This window comes from Hippopotamus amphibius, chromosome 7 (assembly GCF_030028045.1).
Source record: "Hippopotamus amphibius kiboko isolate mHipAmp2 chromosome 7, mHipAmp2.hap2, whole genome shotgun sequence".
Taxonomy (NCBI): domain Eukaryota; kingdom Metazoa; phylum Chordata; class Mammalia; order Artiodactyla; family Hippopotamidae; genus Hippopotamus; species Hippopotamus amphibius.
In genome coordinates, this window is record NC_080192.1 from 87,537,140 (window position 1) to 87,557,527 (window position 20,388).

Genomic DNA, 20,388 nt, shown 5'->3' on the forward strand with positions numbered 1-20,388 from the left:
TTGGTAAAGGATGTAAAACTCAAACTGATATATGGTAAAAAATTGTGGAGGAAAGTTAATACTATTTTCAAAAATAATGTTAAAGATTATCCTGAAATTTAGTTTATCTAAGACCAGCCTATCTTAGAATAATGCATAAATGATCTTGAGTGATCTTTTAGTGTGCTAGACAGTTAGCAAGCCTACTGTAATGCTCCTATCTTCAGGATATTGGCATTCTAAAAGAATATTGTGTTTGAAAAATAACTAAGGGATTCTTGAAGTATTATTAACTTGGTAGATATTGTCCTTCCAGATATTAGAATATATTATAATGTTTACAATAGTATAAAATCTTTGTAAGAATTCAGGATTAAAATATTGACCACATGTATTGTCTCTTTTTTTAAGCGTCTACCAATATTAAGTAAGTAAGCACTAATGTCTGAAATACAAATGCCACTTTATGAAAGATACTCTCCTTGATTACTCTGTATTAAAAAAGCAGCCTCTTTCTTCTTTTATAATTGCTAAACTGTTTTCTATTTTCAATGCCATTCATTCATTTATTCATTCATTCCTGAGAATCTGAGTTCCCATCTGGAATCATTTCTCTTCAGCCTAAAGAACTTCCTTTAGCACTTTTATAGTGCAGATGTGTTGGTCTTAAATTCCCTTAGTTTTCTTTTATGTGGAAATGTTTTCCTTTTGCTTTCATTCCTGTATTGGTTTTCTAGGACTGCCATAACGAAGTACCACAAACTGGGTGGCTTAAAAAAAAAAAAATTACTGTCTCACAGGTCTGGAGCCTAAAAGTTCAAAATGAAAGTGTCAGTAGGGTCATGCACCCTCTGAAACCTGCAGGAGAGAATCCTTCCTTGTGTCTTCCTATCTTCCCGTGTTTTGCCAGCAATCTTAGCATTCCTTGGCTTGCAGTTGCAGCACTTCAATATGTGGCTCCATTATCATCTGATGTTCTCCTGTTTTCCTTTTCTTCTTCTATCTTTGCCTTTTCCTCTTCTTATAAGGACACCAGTCATACCAGATTAAAGGGTTAGCCTGCTGCAGTATAACTTCATTTTAAATACATCTGCAGTGACCCTTTTTCCAAATAATGTCAGGGGACACAATTCAGCACATAACAATTTCTGGAGGATATTTGCTGGATTTAGAATTCTAGGTTGATAATTTTTCAATTTTATTTTCATTTCTTTTGCTCTCTGGTCTCTGTAGTTTCTGATGAGAGATCGATAGTCATTTGTATTGTTTTTCCAGAGTATATAATGTGGTGTTTTTTTTCCACCTATGGCTTTCAAATTTTTCTCTTGATCTTTGATTTTCAGTAGTTTCGCTATGATGTTCCTATTGGGATTCACTAAGCTTCTTGACTCTGGTACTTTATGTCTTTTATAAAATGTGAGAAGTTTTCACCCATTGTTTTTTCAGATATTTTTTCTTTACTATATTATTTCTCCTTTTTTTTTCCCAGAACTCTAGTTCTACTTAGGTTAGACTTTTTGATATTATCCCCCATATTCCTCAGGCTCTGCTTTTCATGTTTGTTTTTCAAATCTTTTTGTTTGTTTCCTAATTGGACAATTTCTGTTGAGCTGTCTTCAAGTCTAATGATTCTTTTTCCTTTGTTATCTCTTTTTGACTGTTAAGTGCATTAAATGATGAATTCTTTATTTCAGATAGTGTATTTGTCAGTTCTGTAATTTACATTTGGTTGTTCTACATAGTTTTTATTTATCTGCTGGTATTTACTGTATTTTCATTAATTCATAATGAGAATGAAGAGGGCATAATAAATCTTTGGCAGAAAGAGAGGGAAGGTGCATCTAATATCAGAGCACCTAAACATGTTAAACAAATACTAACAGTTCTGAATGGAGAAACAGACAACAATACAATAATAATAGGGGACTTAAGTACCCCACTTTCAGCAATGGATAGTTAGGAACCATTGGACTGGAACTAAACCTTAGACCAAATGGACTTAAAAAAATATATACAGATTATTCCACCCAACAGTAGCAGAATATACATTCTTCTCAAGTGCACACAGAACATTCTCCAGAGTAGATTATATGTTAGTTCACAAAACAAGACTTAGCAAATGTAAGAAGACTGAGATCATACTAAATATGTTTTCCAATCACAATGGTATGAAACTAGAAGTCAATGACAGATGGAAAAGTGGAAAATTCATAAATGTGTGGAAAGTAAACAACACACTCCTGAACAACCTAACAATAATGAATCAAAAAGAAATAGGAAATTTGAAAGGATCAATCATGAGTAACACATTCAAACAGTAATCAAAAACCTCCCAACAAAGAAAAGCCCAAGACCAGATGATTTCATCAACATCTAGAGAAGAATTAGGTTGGGAGGGAGGCTCAAGAGGGAGGGGATATGGGGATATATGTATACATATAGCTGATTCACTTTGTTGTACAGCAGAAACTAACACAATACTGTAAAGCAATTATACTCCAATAAAGATTAAAAAAAAAAAAAAGAGCCAGTGGGGCAGCTGCCACCCAGGTAAACAAAACAAACAAACAAACAAAAATCACATCACTTCTTCTCAAATTCTTCTAAAAAACTGAAGAGGAGGGAACACTCCCAAATTTATTTTGCAAGGCAAGTCTTACCCTTATACCAAAGTCAGGTAAGGACACTACTAGAAAAGAAAACTACAGGCCAATATTCCTGGTAAATACAGATGCAACAACTTTTGACAAAGTACTAACAAGCAAAATTGAACCATATATTAATAGCATCATGCATCATGATCAAGTCTGATTTATTCCTGGGATGCAAGAATGATTCAACATATGCAAATCAACTAATGTGCTATACCATATTAGTAAAACAAAAGATACAAATTATGTGATCATCTGAATAGATGCTAAAAAAGCACTTGAGAAAATTTATCACTTTTCATCAGTAAAACTCTCAACAAATTGGGTATAGAATAAATATATCTCAACATAATAGAGACCATATATGACAACCCCCTAGCTAACATCATGCTTGTGGTGAAGGTTGAAATCTTTCCCTCTAAGATCCAGAAGAAAACAGGAGTACCCACTCTTCCCACTCCTATTCAACTGAGTAATGGAAATCCTAGCAAGAGCAATTATGCAGGGAAAAGAAATAAAAGATATCCAAATTGAAAAAGAATATGTAAAGTACTCTCTATTTACAAATGTTATGATCTTATAGAAAATCCTGAAGACTCCATAAAAAAACAGAACTAATAAATAAATTCAGTAATGTTGCAGGATACTAAATCAAAAATCAGTTGCATTTCTATATACTAACAATGAACTATCTGTAAAAAACATAAAAATCTCATTTATAATAGCATGAAACATAAAAAATATACTTAAGAATAAACGTATCCAAGGAGGTGAAATATCTGTACACTGAAAATTATAAGACATTGATGAAAGAAATTGAAGAAGCACAAACAAATGGAAAGATAATCCCATATTTATGGATTGGAAGAATTAATATTGTTAAAATGTCAATAATACCCAAAGTGACCTACAGATTCAATGCAATTTCCATCAAATTTCCAATGGTACTTTTCCAAAAAATAGAAAAAAACTTTCTAAAATTTGTATGGAAACACAAAGGACCCTAGATAGCAAAGTCATTCTGAGAAAGAAGAACAAAGCTGGAGGGTTTATTCACAATAGCCAAGACCTAAGTGTTCATTGACAGATGACCAGATAAAATGTGTATATGTGTGTATATATGTGTGTATGTGTGTATGTATTTCAGCCATAAAAGAAGGAAATATTGCCTTTTGCAAAACATGGAATGACCTTGAGGGCATTATGCTAAGTAAATCAGATAGAGAAAGATGAAAACTGCATGGTGTCTCCTAGATGTTGAATCTATAAAACCCAAACTTGTAGAAATAGAGAATAGAATGGTGGTTGTCAGGGACTGGGAGGTAGGGGAAATAAGAAGATGTTAGCCAAAGGGTACAAACTTCCAGCTATAAGATGAGTGAGTTGTGAAGATCAAATATACAGCATGGTCACTATAATTAACAGTATTTTATTATTATGTACTTGAAAGTTGTTAAGAGAGTAAGTCGTAAATGTTATCACCACACACAAAAATTATAATTATATGAGGGGATGGAGATATAAAGTAACTTACTCTGGTAGTGATTTTGCAATATATATGTGTATCAAGTCAGCACATTGTTTACTGTAAATGTCTATATTAATTATATGTCAATAATATCTCAATAAAGCTGGAAGGTAAAAAAAGAAAGTGGAGGGAAGAGTGTTAACTATATATAGTTACCACTATATATAGCAGGGTATATTAAGCCACAACTGAAACTATAAACAGATACACATGGAATGGAGAAAACAGTTCAATACAGACAACTCCAGACAACATGAGTCTTTGGAGGTGTGAGTTATTATAGATGATGAGGGAAAGATGAGATGCTTAAAATGGCACAATTTGTTGAAAGTTAGTATATAAAGTAGTTAATTTTGCCACTTCTCTTTTCCCTTGCATGGAATATTTGCACTTATATTCTTAGGTGGGAGATTGGAAAATGCTTTTCTAGAGAAATTAATGAAGGACTGCCACAAAGTGCCATTTGGATTTCCCCATCAAAGAGGTGATTTCCTTTGTAGAGTTCCCTAAAGTGAAGCTTGCTACTTGACAAGTCTTCCTATGCCGATAGACATTCCTGTAAACTCTTAAGTGATTTATTATTGAATATGAATGACTGTCCAAGGATCAATAGGTATTTGAGGGAAATATCCAACTGGAAAGAGATAGGTAAAAATACCAATATGAGAAAAAGAAGTAACAACAATAAAAAGTACCTGGATGGAGCAAATAATTCAGAAAACAAAAAAATATGTCAGAAAAATTCATTGGTATACCCAAAAATTAAAAATTAAAAATTTGTTTTGTTATATAAAAATATTACAAAGATCATCAGGAGGCATACCAATGTTTTCTTAGGTCAGTCTCCCAAGGCAATAGAAATAAAAGCAAACATAAACAAATGGGACCTTATCAAACTTACAGGCTTTTTCACAGCAAAGGGAATCATAAACAAAACAACAAAAAATCTAGGGACAAGGAGAAAATGTTTGCATGTGATGCAACTGACAAGGGGTTAATTTTCAAAATATACAAACGACTCATACAACTCAATAACAAAAAATCAAACAACCCAATCAAATAATGGGCAGAAGACCTAAATAGCTGTTTCTCCAAAGAAGACATATAGATGGCCAATAGGCACGTGAAAAGATGTGCAACGTTGCTAATTGTTAGAGAAATGCAACAAAACTACAATGAGGTACTACCTCACACCAGTCAGAATGACCATCAACAAATGCTGGAGAGGGTGTGGAGAAAAGGGAAGCCTCCTACACTGTTGGTGGGAATGCAAATTGATACAGCCACTATGGAAAACAGTATAGAGTTTCCTTAAAAAACTAAAAGTAGAGTTGCCATATGATCCAGCAATCCCACTCCTGGGCATATATCTGGAAAAGATGAAAACTCTACTTTGAAAAGGTACATGCACCCCAGTGTTCATAGAAACACTATTTACAATAGCCAAGATGTGGAAACATCCTTAACGTCCATCAACAGATGAATGAGTAAAGATGGATATACCACATATATATACACAATGAAATACTACTCAACCATAAAAAAGAATGAAATAATGCCATTTGAGGCAACATGGATGGACCTAGAGATTATCATACTAAGTGAAGTAAGTCAGAAAGAAATACTGTATGATATCACTTATATGTGGAGTCTAAAATGTGACACAAACGAACTTATTTATGAAGCAGAAATGGACTCACAGACATTGAAAACAAACTTACGGCTGGCAAAGGGGAAAGGGGGTGGGGGAGGGGTGAATTAAGAGTTTGGGATTAGCAGATACAAACTACTATACATAAAATAGATAAACAACAAGGTCCTACTGTATAGCACAGGGAATTATATTCAATATCCTGTAATAAACCATAATGGAAAAGAATATAAAAGTGAATATACATAAATATGTATAACTGAATTGCTTTGCTGTACACCAGAAATTAACAGAACATTATAAATCAACTGTATTTAAATTTAAAAAACCCAAAGATCATCAGGGGAATTATAGGAGAATTCAGTATCCATTAGGAGTAATAGACAAAGGGAGAAGATCATCAGAGCTTTAATATAAGAAAATCTCAGGGCTCAGAATTCCAGATATATTACTTATTGAGTATAATGAAGAAGTTAAACAAAGACCTACACCAAGGTACATCCCTGTGAAATTGAGAACATATGCAGTAAAAGGTTTGAAAAGCTTCCTGAGAGAAAAGGTAATGTAATATATAAAGGAATGAAGATCAAATATGTCATTGCTTTTCCCACTAGCAATAATGGGTAATATAAGACAGTAGAGTGAGCAATGCCTTCGGTAACCTAAGGGAAAATTATTGTCAACCTTGAATTCTATACTCTGTTAAATATTTTATCAGTTTATTTGGAGAAAGATTAAAGTCATTTTTATTTTTATTTTTTAAAATTAATTAATTAATTGATTTTTTTTTTGGCTGCGTCGTCTTAGTTGAGGTGTGCGGGATCCTCACTGAGGCATGTGGGATCTTCCATTGTGGTGCGTGGGCTCTTCGTTGCAGTGTCTGGGCTTCTCTCTAGTTGTGGCTTGCGTGTTTTCTCTAGTTGTGGTGCGCAGGCCAAGGTGCGTGGGCTTTGTAGTTGTGGTGCATGGATTCCACAGCGCATGGGCTCTGTAGTTTGCAGTACACAGGCTCTCTAGTTGGGGTGCACAAGCTCAGCCATTGTGGCACACAGCTTAGTTGCCCCACGGCATGTGGAATCTTAGTTCCCCGATCAGGGATAGAATCCGTGTCCTCTGTGTTGGAAGGCAGATTCTTTACTACTGGACCACCAAGGAAGTTCCTAAAGTCATTTTTAGAATTGAAGAATTCAAGAAATTTAACTCTTGTGTTTCACTTCTTAAGAATTACCTGAAGATGTGTGCCAACAAAATGAGAATCTGGATTAAGTGAAATATAGGTATGGAATTATTGAAATTGAGATGAAAGTAAGTCCCTTCCAGAATGACAGCTATGAAGCAGGCCTTATAGGACAATCAGCCTAGGTTATGCCTTTAGGAATAATAGGGTTTGGATAGAATATCTATTATGATGAGCTTTTTGAAAAAAATAAAGATTGTTGTAGCTAGAATATTAGAGATTAAAAAAAAAAATGTAGGCAGTTTGAAACTCCAAGAAAAACAAAAGGCTGTACCAAAAAGAACTGTAATCAAATATATGTAATCATTGCATATGTACTTGACTCTATAGTGACATGATTACATGACATAATGATTTAGTTACATTATGTAATGGTTTGGTTACATGACATAATGATTATTATCGATTATTGCTTTCACTTAAAATACTTTTTTTGGGAAAATAATTTGAGAAGCAGTAATGTAAGGGGGTCTATATTTTTAAGTGATCTACATTTTTAACGTAAAGTAAGGGTATTATTAGAAATGTGGATGTAAAAATATTAACTCTACAGAGCAGGATTGGCCAAAACTGCTTTCAGTTTTTAAGTAAAAATAAGAGACACATTTTTCATTTTCACCAAGAACTTTATTGAACAACGTATTCAACCTTTTTGTTCCACTACCTTCTGCCATTTTTCAGGCAACTTCATAATTCCATCTTCCCAAAACTTTTTATCTTTTTGAGCAAAGAACTGCTCCAGGTGCCTTTTACAGTCTTCTAGGGAAATGAACTTTTTTCATTAAGAGAATTTTGTAAAGACTAAAATAAATGGAAATCCAAAGATGCAATGTCTGGTGAATACAGCTGATGAATCAGAACTTCCCAGCCAAGCTGTAACAGTTTTTCTCTGGTCATCAAAGAAACATGCGGTCTTGCATTATCCTGTTGGAAGATTATGCATTTTCTGTTGACTTATTCTGGGTGCTTTTCGTCAACTGCTGCTTTCAGTTGGTCTAACTGGGAGTAGTATTTGTTGGAATTAATCATTTGGTTTTCCAGAAGGAGCTCATAATAGAGGACTCCTTTCCAATCCCACGGTATACACAACATCACCTTCTTTGGATGAAGACCAGCCTTTGGTGTGGTTGGTGGTGGTTTATTTTGTTTGCCCCACAATCTCTTCCATTCCACACTATTGTACAGTATCCACTTTTCATCGCCTGTCAGAATTTGTTTTTTAAAACAAAACATTTTCATTATGTTTAAGTAGAGAATTGCATGCAGAAATACAGTCAAGAAGGTTTTTTTTCACTTAACTTACGTGGAACCCAGACATCAAAGTGATTAACATAACCAAGGTGGTGCAAATGATTTTCAACATTTGATTTGAATATTTTGAGCATGTGGACTATCTCCCACATGGTAATTGAGAACGATGATTGTTCTCAATTAATGTCTCAATTTGATTGCTATAAACTAGTTTACCCAACTGTGGAGCATTGTCCAGTGAGAAATCTCCAGCATGAAACTTCGCAAACCACTTTTGACACGTTCGATGAAACGTAGCACCTTCTCCATACACTGCATGAATCTTTTTTTGCATTTCAGTTGCATTTTTACCTTTCTTGAAATAATAAAGCATAATATGCTGAAAATGTTGCTTTTTTCTTCCATCTTCAATATTAAAATGGTTATTCAGTTACGATGTTTTTTTTTAAATACATAGTGATATGACAGCTGTCACAATACAGTCTAACAAAATTGTTTCAAATGAAGTAAAAGACAACTAAGCACTACTAGAGCCATCCTATGGAAAAAAACAAACGAACCTTTTGGCCAACCCAATACAGTAGTTTCAGTATTATTAGATTTTTTAAACCATGAAATTATATTCATTTTGCAGACATTTAAAATAAAACAAATAAATTGAGAAAAGATAAATTGTTCTATAAAGTTGAGTTAAATAATCATTTGAAGGAGTAGTTTTCTTCCTCTAATAAGGTAATTAAGGATATCCACATAATTTTAGCTCTGGAGATAGTCATTGAAGCAATTATTAAATAGCAAAATATTGGAAGTGATGTAAATGTCCTATGGTAGACCAAGCTCAAATAAACATCCATTCCTTGAAATGTAATACAATGCAAATATTATTGTAAATGTATTTGTAGGGAAAGATATTTGCAAAATATTTTTGATCAAAAAGCAGATTTTAAAAAAGTATGATACTTTTTGGCATACCAATATGAATACATTAACAATTATGCAGATAAATAGAAAACAGATGAGCAAAAAGAAATCTTTATATATGTACAGAAAATACTGATTATTATTGAGAGATTTTTTTTCTGTTTTTTTTATGTTTATTTTCTAATTTATTTTACAATTAACTGTGGTTAACATTGTGTTTGTGGTGTATATATGTTGACAAAGGAAAAAGATAGTATTTAAAAAGAGCTGGGACTATCCTAATTCACAAGAGATTCTTTTAATTTTTACTGTTGCTTCATACAAATTTTAATACCCTATAACTAGTACATCTTGTTGCAATGAATTTTGTTAGTTCAAAGACTTTTTCCCATCTATGAAATGTAGGTTTAAATATCAACTGGAGACTTTCAAATGCCTCAGGATCTCAGTTATAATTTTAAAGGTGATAAAGTAAACACCTTTGTCAATTAAAAAAAATTTCCATGAATATCGTAATCCTGGGTTTCTCATTCTACTGATGGAAATTCTTTGGGACCTGATTAAGGTCCCAAAACTGTTTATTTGTTTATCCTTCCTTTAAAGTATTACACAAAATACACATATGTAATGCATATACACACCCCTATGGGCACTAATATACAAATAACTTTTTGGATATGATCTTGATATGTTCTTTTTCCTTCATTTCAACTTACTATGCTTGTTTTTTTGTTTGTTTGAATATGATCTCATATTGGAGCTAGTTGCCTAAGAACACTAATTGCTAGAGTTAGTGCTAATAAACATGAAGAAACCTTTTTGAAATTATAGCTCTTGTAGTTCTTTTGATTGGTGAGAACTGAAGAGGGTAGCTATGGAGTCTTCATATCTTGATCTACCAGTTATTTTCATGGACATCTTTTGGGCTTCAGATATGGGTCATAATTCCACTTCATTGTTTTTTCGTATGGGATGTTATTTTAGCCTTGATTTCCCTGGGGAACCTGAGAAGTTGGTATTTGAGTGGCCTTATGCAAGCATAAGGGTCAGCAGGAGTGAAAAGAAAAATTGTAGAGTCAGTACAGTCGTGCAATTGTAGGGCAGTAGGTTCCTTAATCCGTGAAGAAACCATGTGGAACTCACCATGGGAGGGACGAAATGGGGAGCATTTATCTGTCAGCTCTTTGGTCAAGGTTTGCCTCACTTCTGGGTTGAGAATCATGAACGCTAAAGTAGTTCTTGTGGGATTCCACACTGTGATGTCTCTGGGCAGGAAGCTAGAGGTGTGGTGTAAATGCTAGGGCTGTTTCAGTTTACACTATATAACACTTCCAGGGCTGTCCAGGGCAGGTTGCTGATGTTCTACCTGGAATAAGAGCTGAGGCTGAGAGGATCTGAAGTGAAGCACAAGAGGTGTGCAGTACAGAAATCTAATACTTGGAATGTAGTACAAATACAAAATTGAATAGCCATGAAGCAGTACTAGATGCCATTAATGATTATGTATCTAAATATTGGTAGATCTTAGATGCTTCCAGAGTAGACGGTGAAACAAGATTCCTATCTCATATTCAGAGGGAAGACAGGTGGAGCATAAATTTTTAGTGTTTTTTTCTTTTGACTTATCTTTTAATTCAAGATATTTTACGTGTATTATCTCATTTAATCCTTGTGGCAGTTCTGAGGTACATTTTATTAACCTTTTTTTAAATAGATGGGGATGTTGCATTGAGAAGAACCTGCCCATGGTTATAGAATTAATATGTTGCAGAGCTTAGATTTAAAGATCCGTCTTACTCCAAGAAGTTTTTTTTTTCCTTTTCCTTTTTTTTTTCTTTTCTGGTATAGCATCCTGTAATTGAAGTTCATAATTATATCGGGTCTCGAACCTGTAAGCCTAGAGCTTTTCAACTGATTTCCGATTTTCAAGCTCCTTTGTATATATTCCTTTAGTCCACTAGAGGTCAGTATTGGGCTGCTAAAGAAGGGAGCCTTTGGCTTTTGCTTCACAGAATTTTAACTCTTTGTGTGTTATTGCTAGGAACCCTTGAAAGTTGTATTCACAATAAACCTTTATTTAATAGCATGTGTAATGACAGTTGTAAAAGTTTTAATAGCTACCTTTTTAGGTGGATAGCTCAGGTTAGGTAATTCTTATTGCCCCCCCACCAGCCCATAGGAGAATATCCAAATCATGTCTTTTACAGATATCCCTCTCTTTTACTGGGCCAGATCTCATTCTTACATAGGTTTCTTTTGTTATCTTTTGCCTTTATATAGTAGACATTTGAATTTCCTGTGTATGTGTCACTGTATCTGGGCTTGTGGGATTCTAAGAATGGTGAAGTATGTTTTCTATCCTCAAGAGGAGAGGAGTTACATACTGAAGTGCCATACTGTCCTTTTACTTGTATATCTGACAGGTTTACTGAACTCATCTTCTCTATCCTGCCTTCAACTTATTATTTCCATGGTTCCTATTGTTTGGAATGATCCTACCATCTAGTCATAAAGATCAGAATACTTGGAGTTATTCTTGTTTCTTTCCCTTCTTCCATGTACTGCATTTAAATCAGTAAATTCTGTTGCTTCTGCTTCTCAATTCAAATCGTCATCATTGTTATTTGCACTCCTTTAGTGATCTATATTGGTTTTCCTGTTTCTAGTCCTTATCTTCTCCCAGTTGACCATTCCTCAGCTCCTAGAGGATTTGCCTAAATTGTAAAGCTGATCCTGTTCTTCCCCTGCTCACATTCTTCTTGTTGTTTCTCCATTGCCTGCTAGCTAACCTTGAAACTGCTTTGTATGGCATCTTTAACTTTATCTCATTAGTCTTTCATAATGTATGTTCTTATGCAAAATTAGTTATTCCTTGGGTGGATAACGTTATTTCACACATGGTGGTCTTTTCTCGTCTGGTTTCTTTCTTCTAGAATGGTTACCCTTTCTACCTGCTTCCCTTTGGAAAAATCATGTTCATCTTTTAAGAGCACAGTTTGCTACCTCTGCCTCTGTGAGGTTCCTGAAATTCCTCCAAGCACATATGATTATTCTCCTTTGTCTAATCATTGCACCTGTGTTTATTTATATTATTATACTCAATGCACTGAATTTCAGACACTTATTTGCTAATCTACTTCTTATAATAGAATGATGTGAGCTTCAAGAGTCAGAGAATCCATCTTATTCTTTCCATACTCAGATTTTCTGTATACTCAGCACAATACCTGGTACCAAGTAGATATTCAATACATTTTCGACTGAAAGTAGGGATACAGAGAGAAAGCACTGCGAGTTAGAACAGTGAGAGGAGGCTTCCTAAAGGAGGAAGAATTTTAGTTGGGTTTTGGAGGAAAGGTTGGATCCAGGCCCAGAGAGGTCATCTAGAAGAGAAATGGCATAAGCAAAGATACAGTAGTGGAAATATTTTTAGTATATTATGAAGTAGGTTCTGATCCAAGTGGAAGATTCATGTTGGAGAGTATTGGATAGATAATTCATTGGAAAATTAAGTTCAGCTTCCATTATGATGGAGTCTAAGTGATAAGATTATGGAGTTTGAATTTGTACTTGTTCAAATTTTTTCCCCTAGTTTCCCTCATATTTAATTGGTGTGGTGAATGATGTGGTTTAAGAAGAGCCTGGCCTCAGTATGCATGGGAATTGTAATGAGAAGGTGATGAGTTCCATTTTAGGTATGTTGGAAGTGAAGTGATGGTAGAACACACAGTAGTAATTGGAAACTAGAGATATGCTGTTGGATCTTGGGAGAGTGGAAAGAGTGGTAGAAGAGTAGGGTTGAGGAATAAACCTTGCTTAATTTCTGTATATTAGGAAACCAGAGAAGAACATATGTGAGGGAATCTTGAGGAAGAGGTGGTTAAATGTGTAAAGATTATTCATAAAGAGAATGAACAACCAAGAAAAAAAAAGCATAAATGCTGTCTAAAGTCTATTTGTGTGCCTGATACACTCTTACCCCTACTCCAACCTAGGCAGCAGCAATCAGGTGGCTACTTCTTTGGCTCCAAGGTTGTCTTTGGAGGGACAGAATAAATGGTCCTGGTGAGGTGGCTTAGCATGTTAGAAAAGAGCTCTGAAGAGCTTTTATTATTTTTTTTTATGGGCTTTAGAGTCACATTTTAATTTTAATATATATTGTGTGTATTTACATATTTATATCTACATTTACTCTTTTCCACTTCTTGCCAGTCCCATAATACACATTTTGGATAGATGGTAGTTTTCATTTGCTTCCTAACGGGTAATATCTGAGTATTTATTTCATTGTTCTACCTGTTTTAGTACTTCCAACTTGCCCAGTTCTTGATTGGCAGATCTGCCCTGACTTCTCCTTTGTAGGCTGGAGAAGCCTTGATAATTTTGACAGAGACCCCAAGTTCTCATAGAACCTTGGAATAAAACTTGCATTGCTCTCATTTCTAGCATAGGGCTTGCTATTTTAATTTGCTGCTTTGCCCTAAACTACCTTGTGCTCCATCAAATTGATTGCTAAACCAGACACAGCTGAAAAGAACAAATCATAGATGATGTAAAATTACTTCTATAGGATACTTTCAGATTTGTGTCATTTCAGATATAAGTGATAGTACTTAAGTGTGGCTCCTTTTGATTGCTTTTGGTACACTGATAGTATTTTAGTGATTGTGAAAGAAAAATATTTAACTTGGATTCAATAAAATAAGACAAATTTATGAAAGCTTTTGGTTTTGCTATACTGAAAGAGAGGATCATTCTTTAGTTGAGGGCTTGCTTTTTTAAATATGAAAGCTTTAGCTTTCTAGAGTCCTGGATCCCTTTTTGTGTGGTTAGCATTGGAAGTAAGTGGGGGAGAACTTCTTACTTTTGAGAGGAGTAGAATGTTTTATCTAATTTGGGGTCTCAAATGCTTGGAGGATATGTATGTCTTGTGTACAAACATAAATTAAATATGCTTGGGTACCATCTCTCTCAGTTTTGTTACTGAAGCCATGTATTTTATGTAAGTCAAACCAAAATATCAACAAGTACTATGCAGAGAAACAAGTTAGTCCATTGATTCAAATCTCTGGAATGTAGATTCTTTTCATTTTCTTGGCAGAAAACTAGCTCACATAATTCAAGTTTTTCTCTGTCCTATTATAATTGTCTCATTTAACCAGTACCTGGACTAACACCTTATACTTAATATTTACCTAGAATTCCTTAATCTCATTCAGAATATTTGGAGAGTCTGATTTTCCTCCCGAACTAATTTCTACGTGTCACTGAGTAGAAATATTATATATTGATTAAGAAATGTGTATTCTGAGAGGTCACATTTCTTAAGCTTTGTATCTTCAGATGATACTAAGTATTAGTATTATTTCTTTTAAAAAGGAAAGTTTCATTGTGAAATACTTTTGGAATATGCTGGGTTAAACCATATTAAAGAAGTTTCCTTAAAATAGGACTTCTCCCAGTTTTTATTCTGTTAATATGTGTAACATGCAGTGTTTCCCACTTATTTGACCACAGAACTCTTTTTTGGGGAAACATTTTTGTCATGCTTTGAGGGACTTCTGGTGTCGTGGGAAGATCACTGATACGGAAATTAGGAGGTCAGAATTTGGGCTTCTGATTTACCACTTACTAGCCTTGTGGCCTGAAACAAATCATTTGTCTTCTAGCCTATTTCTTGAGTGGTGACTAAGGTCCCTTCTAGCTCTAATACTTTGGTTTAACTTCTGATGTTGATTCTGTATAGTCACACTTTCCACCTCTTAGGATCTATGGAAACCACACCATGGTTCGAGTCTATTTTGTTAAGATGAGGAAATTATACTTTCCTATGAAAGTTTAGAAAAAGAAATGCTTAAAACTCTGTTTTCCACAGAGTAAGATCATGATATCCTGTTGGATTGGTTAGTTCAGATTACTCTGTTAAGATATTTCATTCTCTGGATTAAAATTTATTGGTCTCTTATATCCACATATCTGTTCCTAAGAGTTCCCTAAGCTTAAAGGCTCCTGTCCCTCTTCCCCCAACCACAGTGGTTCTAGTATAGCGCTTATCTTTTAAAAGATAAATATTTAGTCATTTGTACTAATCTCTTGGCTACTTAGGTGCAAATCAGTAGGTTTTATTTTTGTGATGACTTAGTGTGTATATTTGAAAAGTCTTATGGTAATATTGACTGATTATCCTTTTTTTTTCCTATGGAATCTGGGAAAATGAATAAAGATGGATAATTCCAGATGTAAAAATCTATACATTAATATGTTTGGTTTTATTTCTGGCACTGAAACTTTGTGAATTAAGGCATTTTGTTGTATTTTCTTTAAGATACCAATTAGTTCAAAATTAGAAGTTCTTTGAATGCTTAATTGTTTTGTTTCTTTTGTTTCTTTTTTTGTTTATTTGTGTGTATGTGTTTCTACCCTAGGCCCAACAACAAAGAAACTTGGATAACATCATCTTGCAACAACCCAGAATAGGTAGCAAGAGAAAATCCAAGAAAGATGCATATACAATTTTTGATACAGAGATAGAAAGCACTAGCCCCAAGTCTGAACAGGATTCAGGAATTCTGGATGTGGAAGATGAGGAAGATGATGAAGAGGTAACTAGCAGTTGAACTGGGGGAGTGAACCTATTGTTACATTTAAATATAGTACATTTGAGATGTGATGAAGGATTTATCCATATAAGATAGCTTGTGTGAGCTTCTGGATATTAAATATCATTTTAAATACAAATGTTCCCTGATTTAAGGAAACTAAAGATGTACTAAGATATCTTAGATTCTGATTCTTTAGAATTTAAATATACTCCTCTATTTTTAAAAAAACATTCAGGGTTTCTTGATTGTGTACTGACTGGTTACTACATTAAGGGAAGAGTTTGCCTGACCTAGAGAATGGGATCTGTGGATAGATGCCTTCCACTGAAGCTGGAACAAAGTTACCTGAGACAAACAAAAGATGTAACTTTAAACCGTGAGGAGTAAACAAAGAGATTTCTTAGCCTTGAGAAATGGTTCATATTGAAGTTATAAAAAGGTTTCAGAAAGTTGAGAACACATTTCTGGAGGAAATAAATGTATGAGTGATTATAGGGTATTGGGGAATTTTGTGACACTTAGTTCTGTGACACTTTCAGGTAAAGAATACGTGGCTTAATTAGTACATTTTTTATATCCTTCTGTGTTGTCATAAGTATATTTAATGTGTTTTTAAAAATAAAACTACTATGACATTTAAGATTTCCAGTTAAAATGTTTTTGAACTACTTATCATTTGCATAAACTGGATCAGTTTTTTGTGAGCATAGTGGTTAGGCATATGAGCTTTGCAGATTACATACTGCATTCAGATATTGGTTTTGTGATTTTATTTTATTTTACTTTAAAAATTATCATTAATGATCATATTATTTACCTTTCAAATGCTCACTGAAATGTGCAAGGAAACATTTACTTCTGTTCTCAGTAACCTGTTATATCTTTAAATATTTGTCTGCTTTGCATTGTTTCATTTCTCCAGATAAAACTGGGTTTACTGTCTCTTCCCCATCGTTGTTCTGTTATACCCTTGCTACCCTTCTTACTCTCTTCTCCCAGCCAAAACTACAGCCCCAAACTTTTCACCGTCTAACTTTGTAATCTTAGGTAATGTTTAATCTGTTGGAACTTTAGTGTCTTCTTCTATCAAGTAAGACAGTGGTCTCTACCCCATAGGATTGCACAAGTGCCTGCATCATAGAAGGTGGTCAGCAAATGTTAACTTCTGTCCTGCTTTCACTACCTTCCTTGCTGATTTCTGTTTTGTATCACTATTGTCATTGTGCCTGTCTTTATTATCATTCCTGTTTTCACTTCAAAAATCAAATTAGCACTGTTTAAACTGGGCTGAAAAACAAATAAATGATTTAGGTGTCTAAAACATTAGCATTTAACTTTCATTGCATATCTGAGAGACCGTCATGTGTAAGGTACTACATTCTTTTATATAGTTTTTGTTATTGACAGGACACATTTCTATAATACAAGTCAATAATTGTATTTATAATTTATCAGGATGTGCTTACTATGTAAATGGGGTACATTAATAGTTAACAATGTATGAAAGTTTCATCATAATCTCTATTGTACTTGACTAACAAGAGCTTTTAATAACTCTAAGAAATAGAGCTAAGGAAAAACCAGGCATTTCCCTGATACCCATGGAAATAGAAAGGAGCAGGGAAGACTTGATCCCCTGAATATTTTTTAGCATCCTCTCTTGCCTGGAGTGACTGGTCTGGTTGGATATGGATCCACCCTGGAGACCAGATTGTCAGGGATTAGACCCATCACAGATGACAAGTCGTTATGGTAGTAGTACAGTAAAACATCAGGATCAAGATTAAGTCTGGTTAACATTTTTTTTTGGGGGGGGTACACCAGGTTCAATCATCTGTTTTTATATACATATCCCCGTATTCCCTCCTTTCCTTGACTCCCCCCACCTCGAGTCCCCCCCACCCTCCCCGCCCCACTGGTTAACATTTTTAATTTACATTTTGGGTGCCCATTAAGGAAATTAAATTCTATCAGGCACTATGGTTTAAGTGAGCAGAAGTTAAACATTGTGTATGCCTCTGGATAACACACACCCTGAAGAGATGGTTATGTGATAAGATGAAAGAATGAAACATGTACATACTTCTAATATATTAGTGAACCTTCTAGATATGAGCCATTCTTTATCATTATTCACCGAAGATCCCAGGCAAGTCCTTTTTAATTTTTGTGCCATATTTCTTCATTGTTTTGTCTTCTGAGGTCCAGAGAAGATGAAGGAAGTGTGACTAGTAAAATGTGTTGGGGTTCTTCATAAAGGAAGTATTATAAGAATGTACTTGGAAGTTAACATTTTAAAATGGTTCTGTATCCCAAGTCAAACAGAATTCGTATTAGAGATTTGCTGATTGAGCTCTTACAAGAGGAATTCAGCACTCCCCTGTCATCTAATGGCATCCTATCTTAAAAAAAAAATCCTACCTTATATTTATTTACTTCTCAGTTTGAATCTTCTTCAAGTGCACATTCTTAATCTCAAACCTCATGTAGAGAATTATTTATTTAGATGTCTCCAAACTGGTTTCTTGGCATAGTTCTTGCATGGTGTGAATAAATTCTTCAGATAAGGTCTTCCGTGACCCACTGTGACGTTCTGACCTTCATTCTTGTCATTCTTCAACAGACCTCATTGAGAGTAGCGTAAATAGTTTTTGAAATATTTTGACTTTTAAACTGTGGCATAGAATCTAGTAGTTCTTAATGTGTTTGGAGGTCATATATTCCTATGAGAGTTTGATAAAAATATATGGAGTCTTTACCCAGTAAAATCTATGTATATTCACTCACAAAAGTTCTGCATGAAATTGCAGGGAATTCATGAAACTCATGTTACCCTTAGGACCTGAGTTAAGAACCCATGTTGTAGACAAAGTGCTTCTTGAACTTAAATGTGCATAGAAATCATTTTGGAATCATATTTACATTCAGATTCTGATTCTGCAGTTTGGGGGTGAATCTGAGAATCTGTGTTTTTAACAAGCTCCCAAGTAAGGATGGTGCTTCTGGTCCCTGGGCACACTTTGAGTTGCAAGGCTACAGTGGACCATGAGGAAGCATTTTTAATACATAAAACAAACTTATGAATGTTTAGCATTATTTTTTATGAAATCTTATGATTCTGATTTAATATACTTAAGTTTAGGCAATTTTTTCATTCTCTGAAGAACTTTTTGCCCTTTCCTGTGCTTTTAATGGAAGTATACTTAATACATTCTTTGAGCCAAGTGACATTTGTACATTATTTACTTTGTCTTTAGTTTGATAATACTTAATAGTAGACCGTAGAATGAGATGGGTAAGGAAAACCAAACACCTAGAAAATAGCTTTGCACATAGTAAACAGATAGTTCGTATATCATTAAACTGAAATAAAGTTTGTGCCATAGATGGGAAAAACTTAATAGCCTGGGGAACTGAAGATGAAGTCACAGTAGTGAATTGTCATCTTGAATGAAAAACTGACTAGATGTTGAGTTGACTGTCAGTCCCTTGATTGCCAAGAAGTGTTGCAGGAAAACGGTTCCCCTGTAAATTCTCTCCCTATTTGTATTTTATTTTTGTCTAAGTTAATGAAAGGGTTACCTTAAGTAAGGTAAGCTTTTTTTTTTAACTTGTCATATATTAAAGTTGAACTATATAAACTGCTGATATTTGACCACTTTTGATCAACAGCTAAATTCAATTGGTTTTCAGTGGGAATACATATGATTTGGGGAATTTAAAAAAATTATAGAAGTTTCAAGTATACAACATTATAATTTGAGATCTGTATACAGTACAAAGTGATCACTCCCCAAATGGTCATATCTGTCACCATACAGTTGACCCCTTTAATGCCTTGCACCCATCCTCCAGCCCCCTTCCCCTCTGTTAACCACCATTCTATTCCCTGTAACTATGTGTTTGTTTTTGTTTTATTATTTGTTTTGTTTTGTTTTAGATTCCACATATGAATGAAATCCTACAGTATTTGTCTTTTTACTTCTGACTTCATTCACTTAGCATAATACCCTCAGTTCCATCCATGTCATCCCAAACAGCAAGATTTCACTTTTTTATATAGCTGCATAATATCATCGTGGGTATATCTGTGTCTCTAGATCTGTATCTGTATCTTTATCTATACCTATACACCACATCTTTTTTATCCATTCATGCATTGATGGCCACTTAGTTTTTTTCCCTATCTTGGCTATTGTAAATAATGCTCCAATGAACATAGAGTGCATATATCTTTTTGAATTAGTGTTTTCATATTCTTTTTATATGTACCCAGAAGTGGAATAGCTGGATGATAATATGGTAGTTCAATTCTTACCTTTTTAGGACTCTCTGTACTGTTTTCCATAGTGGCTGCATGAATTTACAATCCCACCAACAGTATATCCTCTCCAACACTTGCTCTTTCTTATCTTTTTGATAAAGCCATTTTAACAGGTGTGAGGTGATATCTTGTGGTTTTCATTTGCATTTCTCTAGTAATTAGTGATGTTGAACATTTTTTATGTGATTTTTGGCCATCTGTATGTCTTTAGAAAGTTGTCTATTCAGATCATTTTCCCATTTTT

General features: G+C 34.3%; 1 protein-coding gene across 13 annotated transcripts in view; it reads left to right on the forward strand.

Moving 5' to 3' along the window:
- Positions 1-20,388, forward strand: part of EXOC6B (exocyst complex component 6B) — a 648,544-nt gene that overhangs the window by 237,765 nt on the left and 390,391 nt on the right. For 12 of the 13 annotated variants that reach the window (XR_009054872.1, XR_009054873.1, XM_057743615.1 and 9 more), the window contains one exon: positions 15,644-15,820. The exons of the other annotated variant lie outside the window; for it this stretch is intronic. Coding sequence is in view for 10 of the 12 variants with exons in the window: in XM_057743615.1 (XP_057599598.1) it covers positions 15,644-15,820 (177 nt within the window). In the remaining 2 variants the exon portion in view is untranslated. The remainder of the gene's footprint in view (positions 1-15,643; positions 15,821-20,388) is intronic. 13 annotated transcript variants of the gene reach the window in all.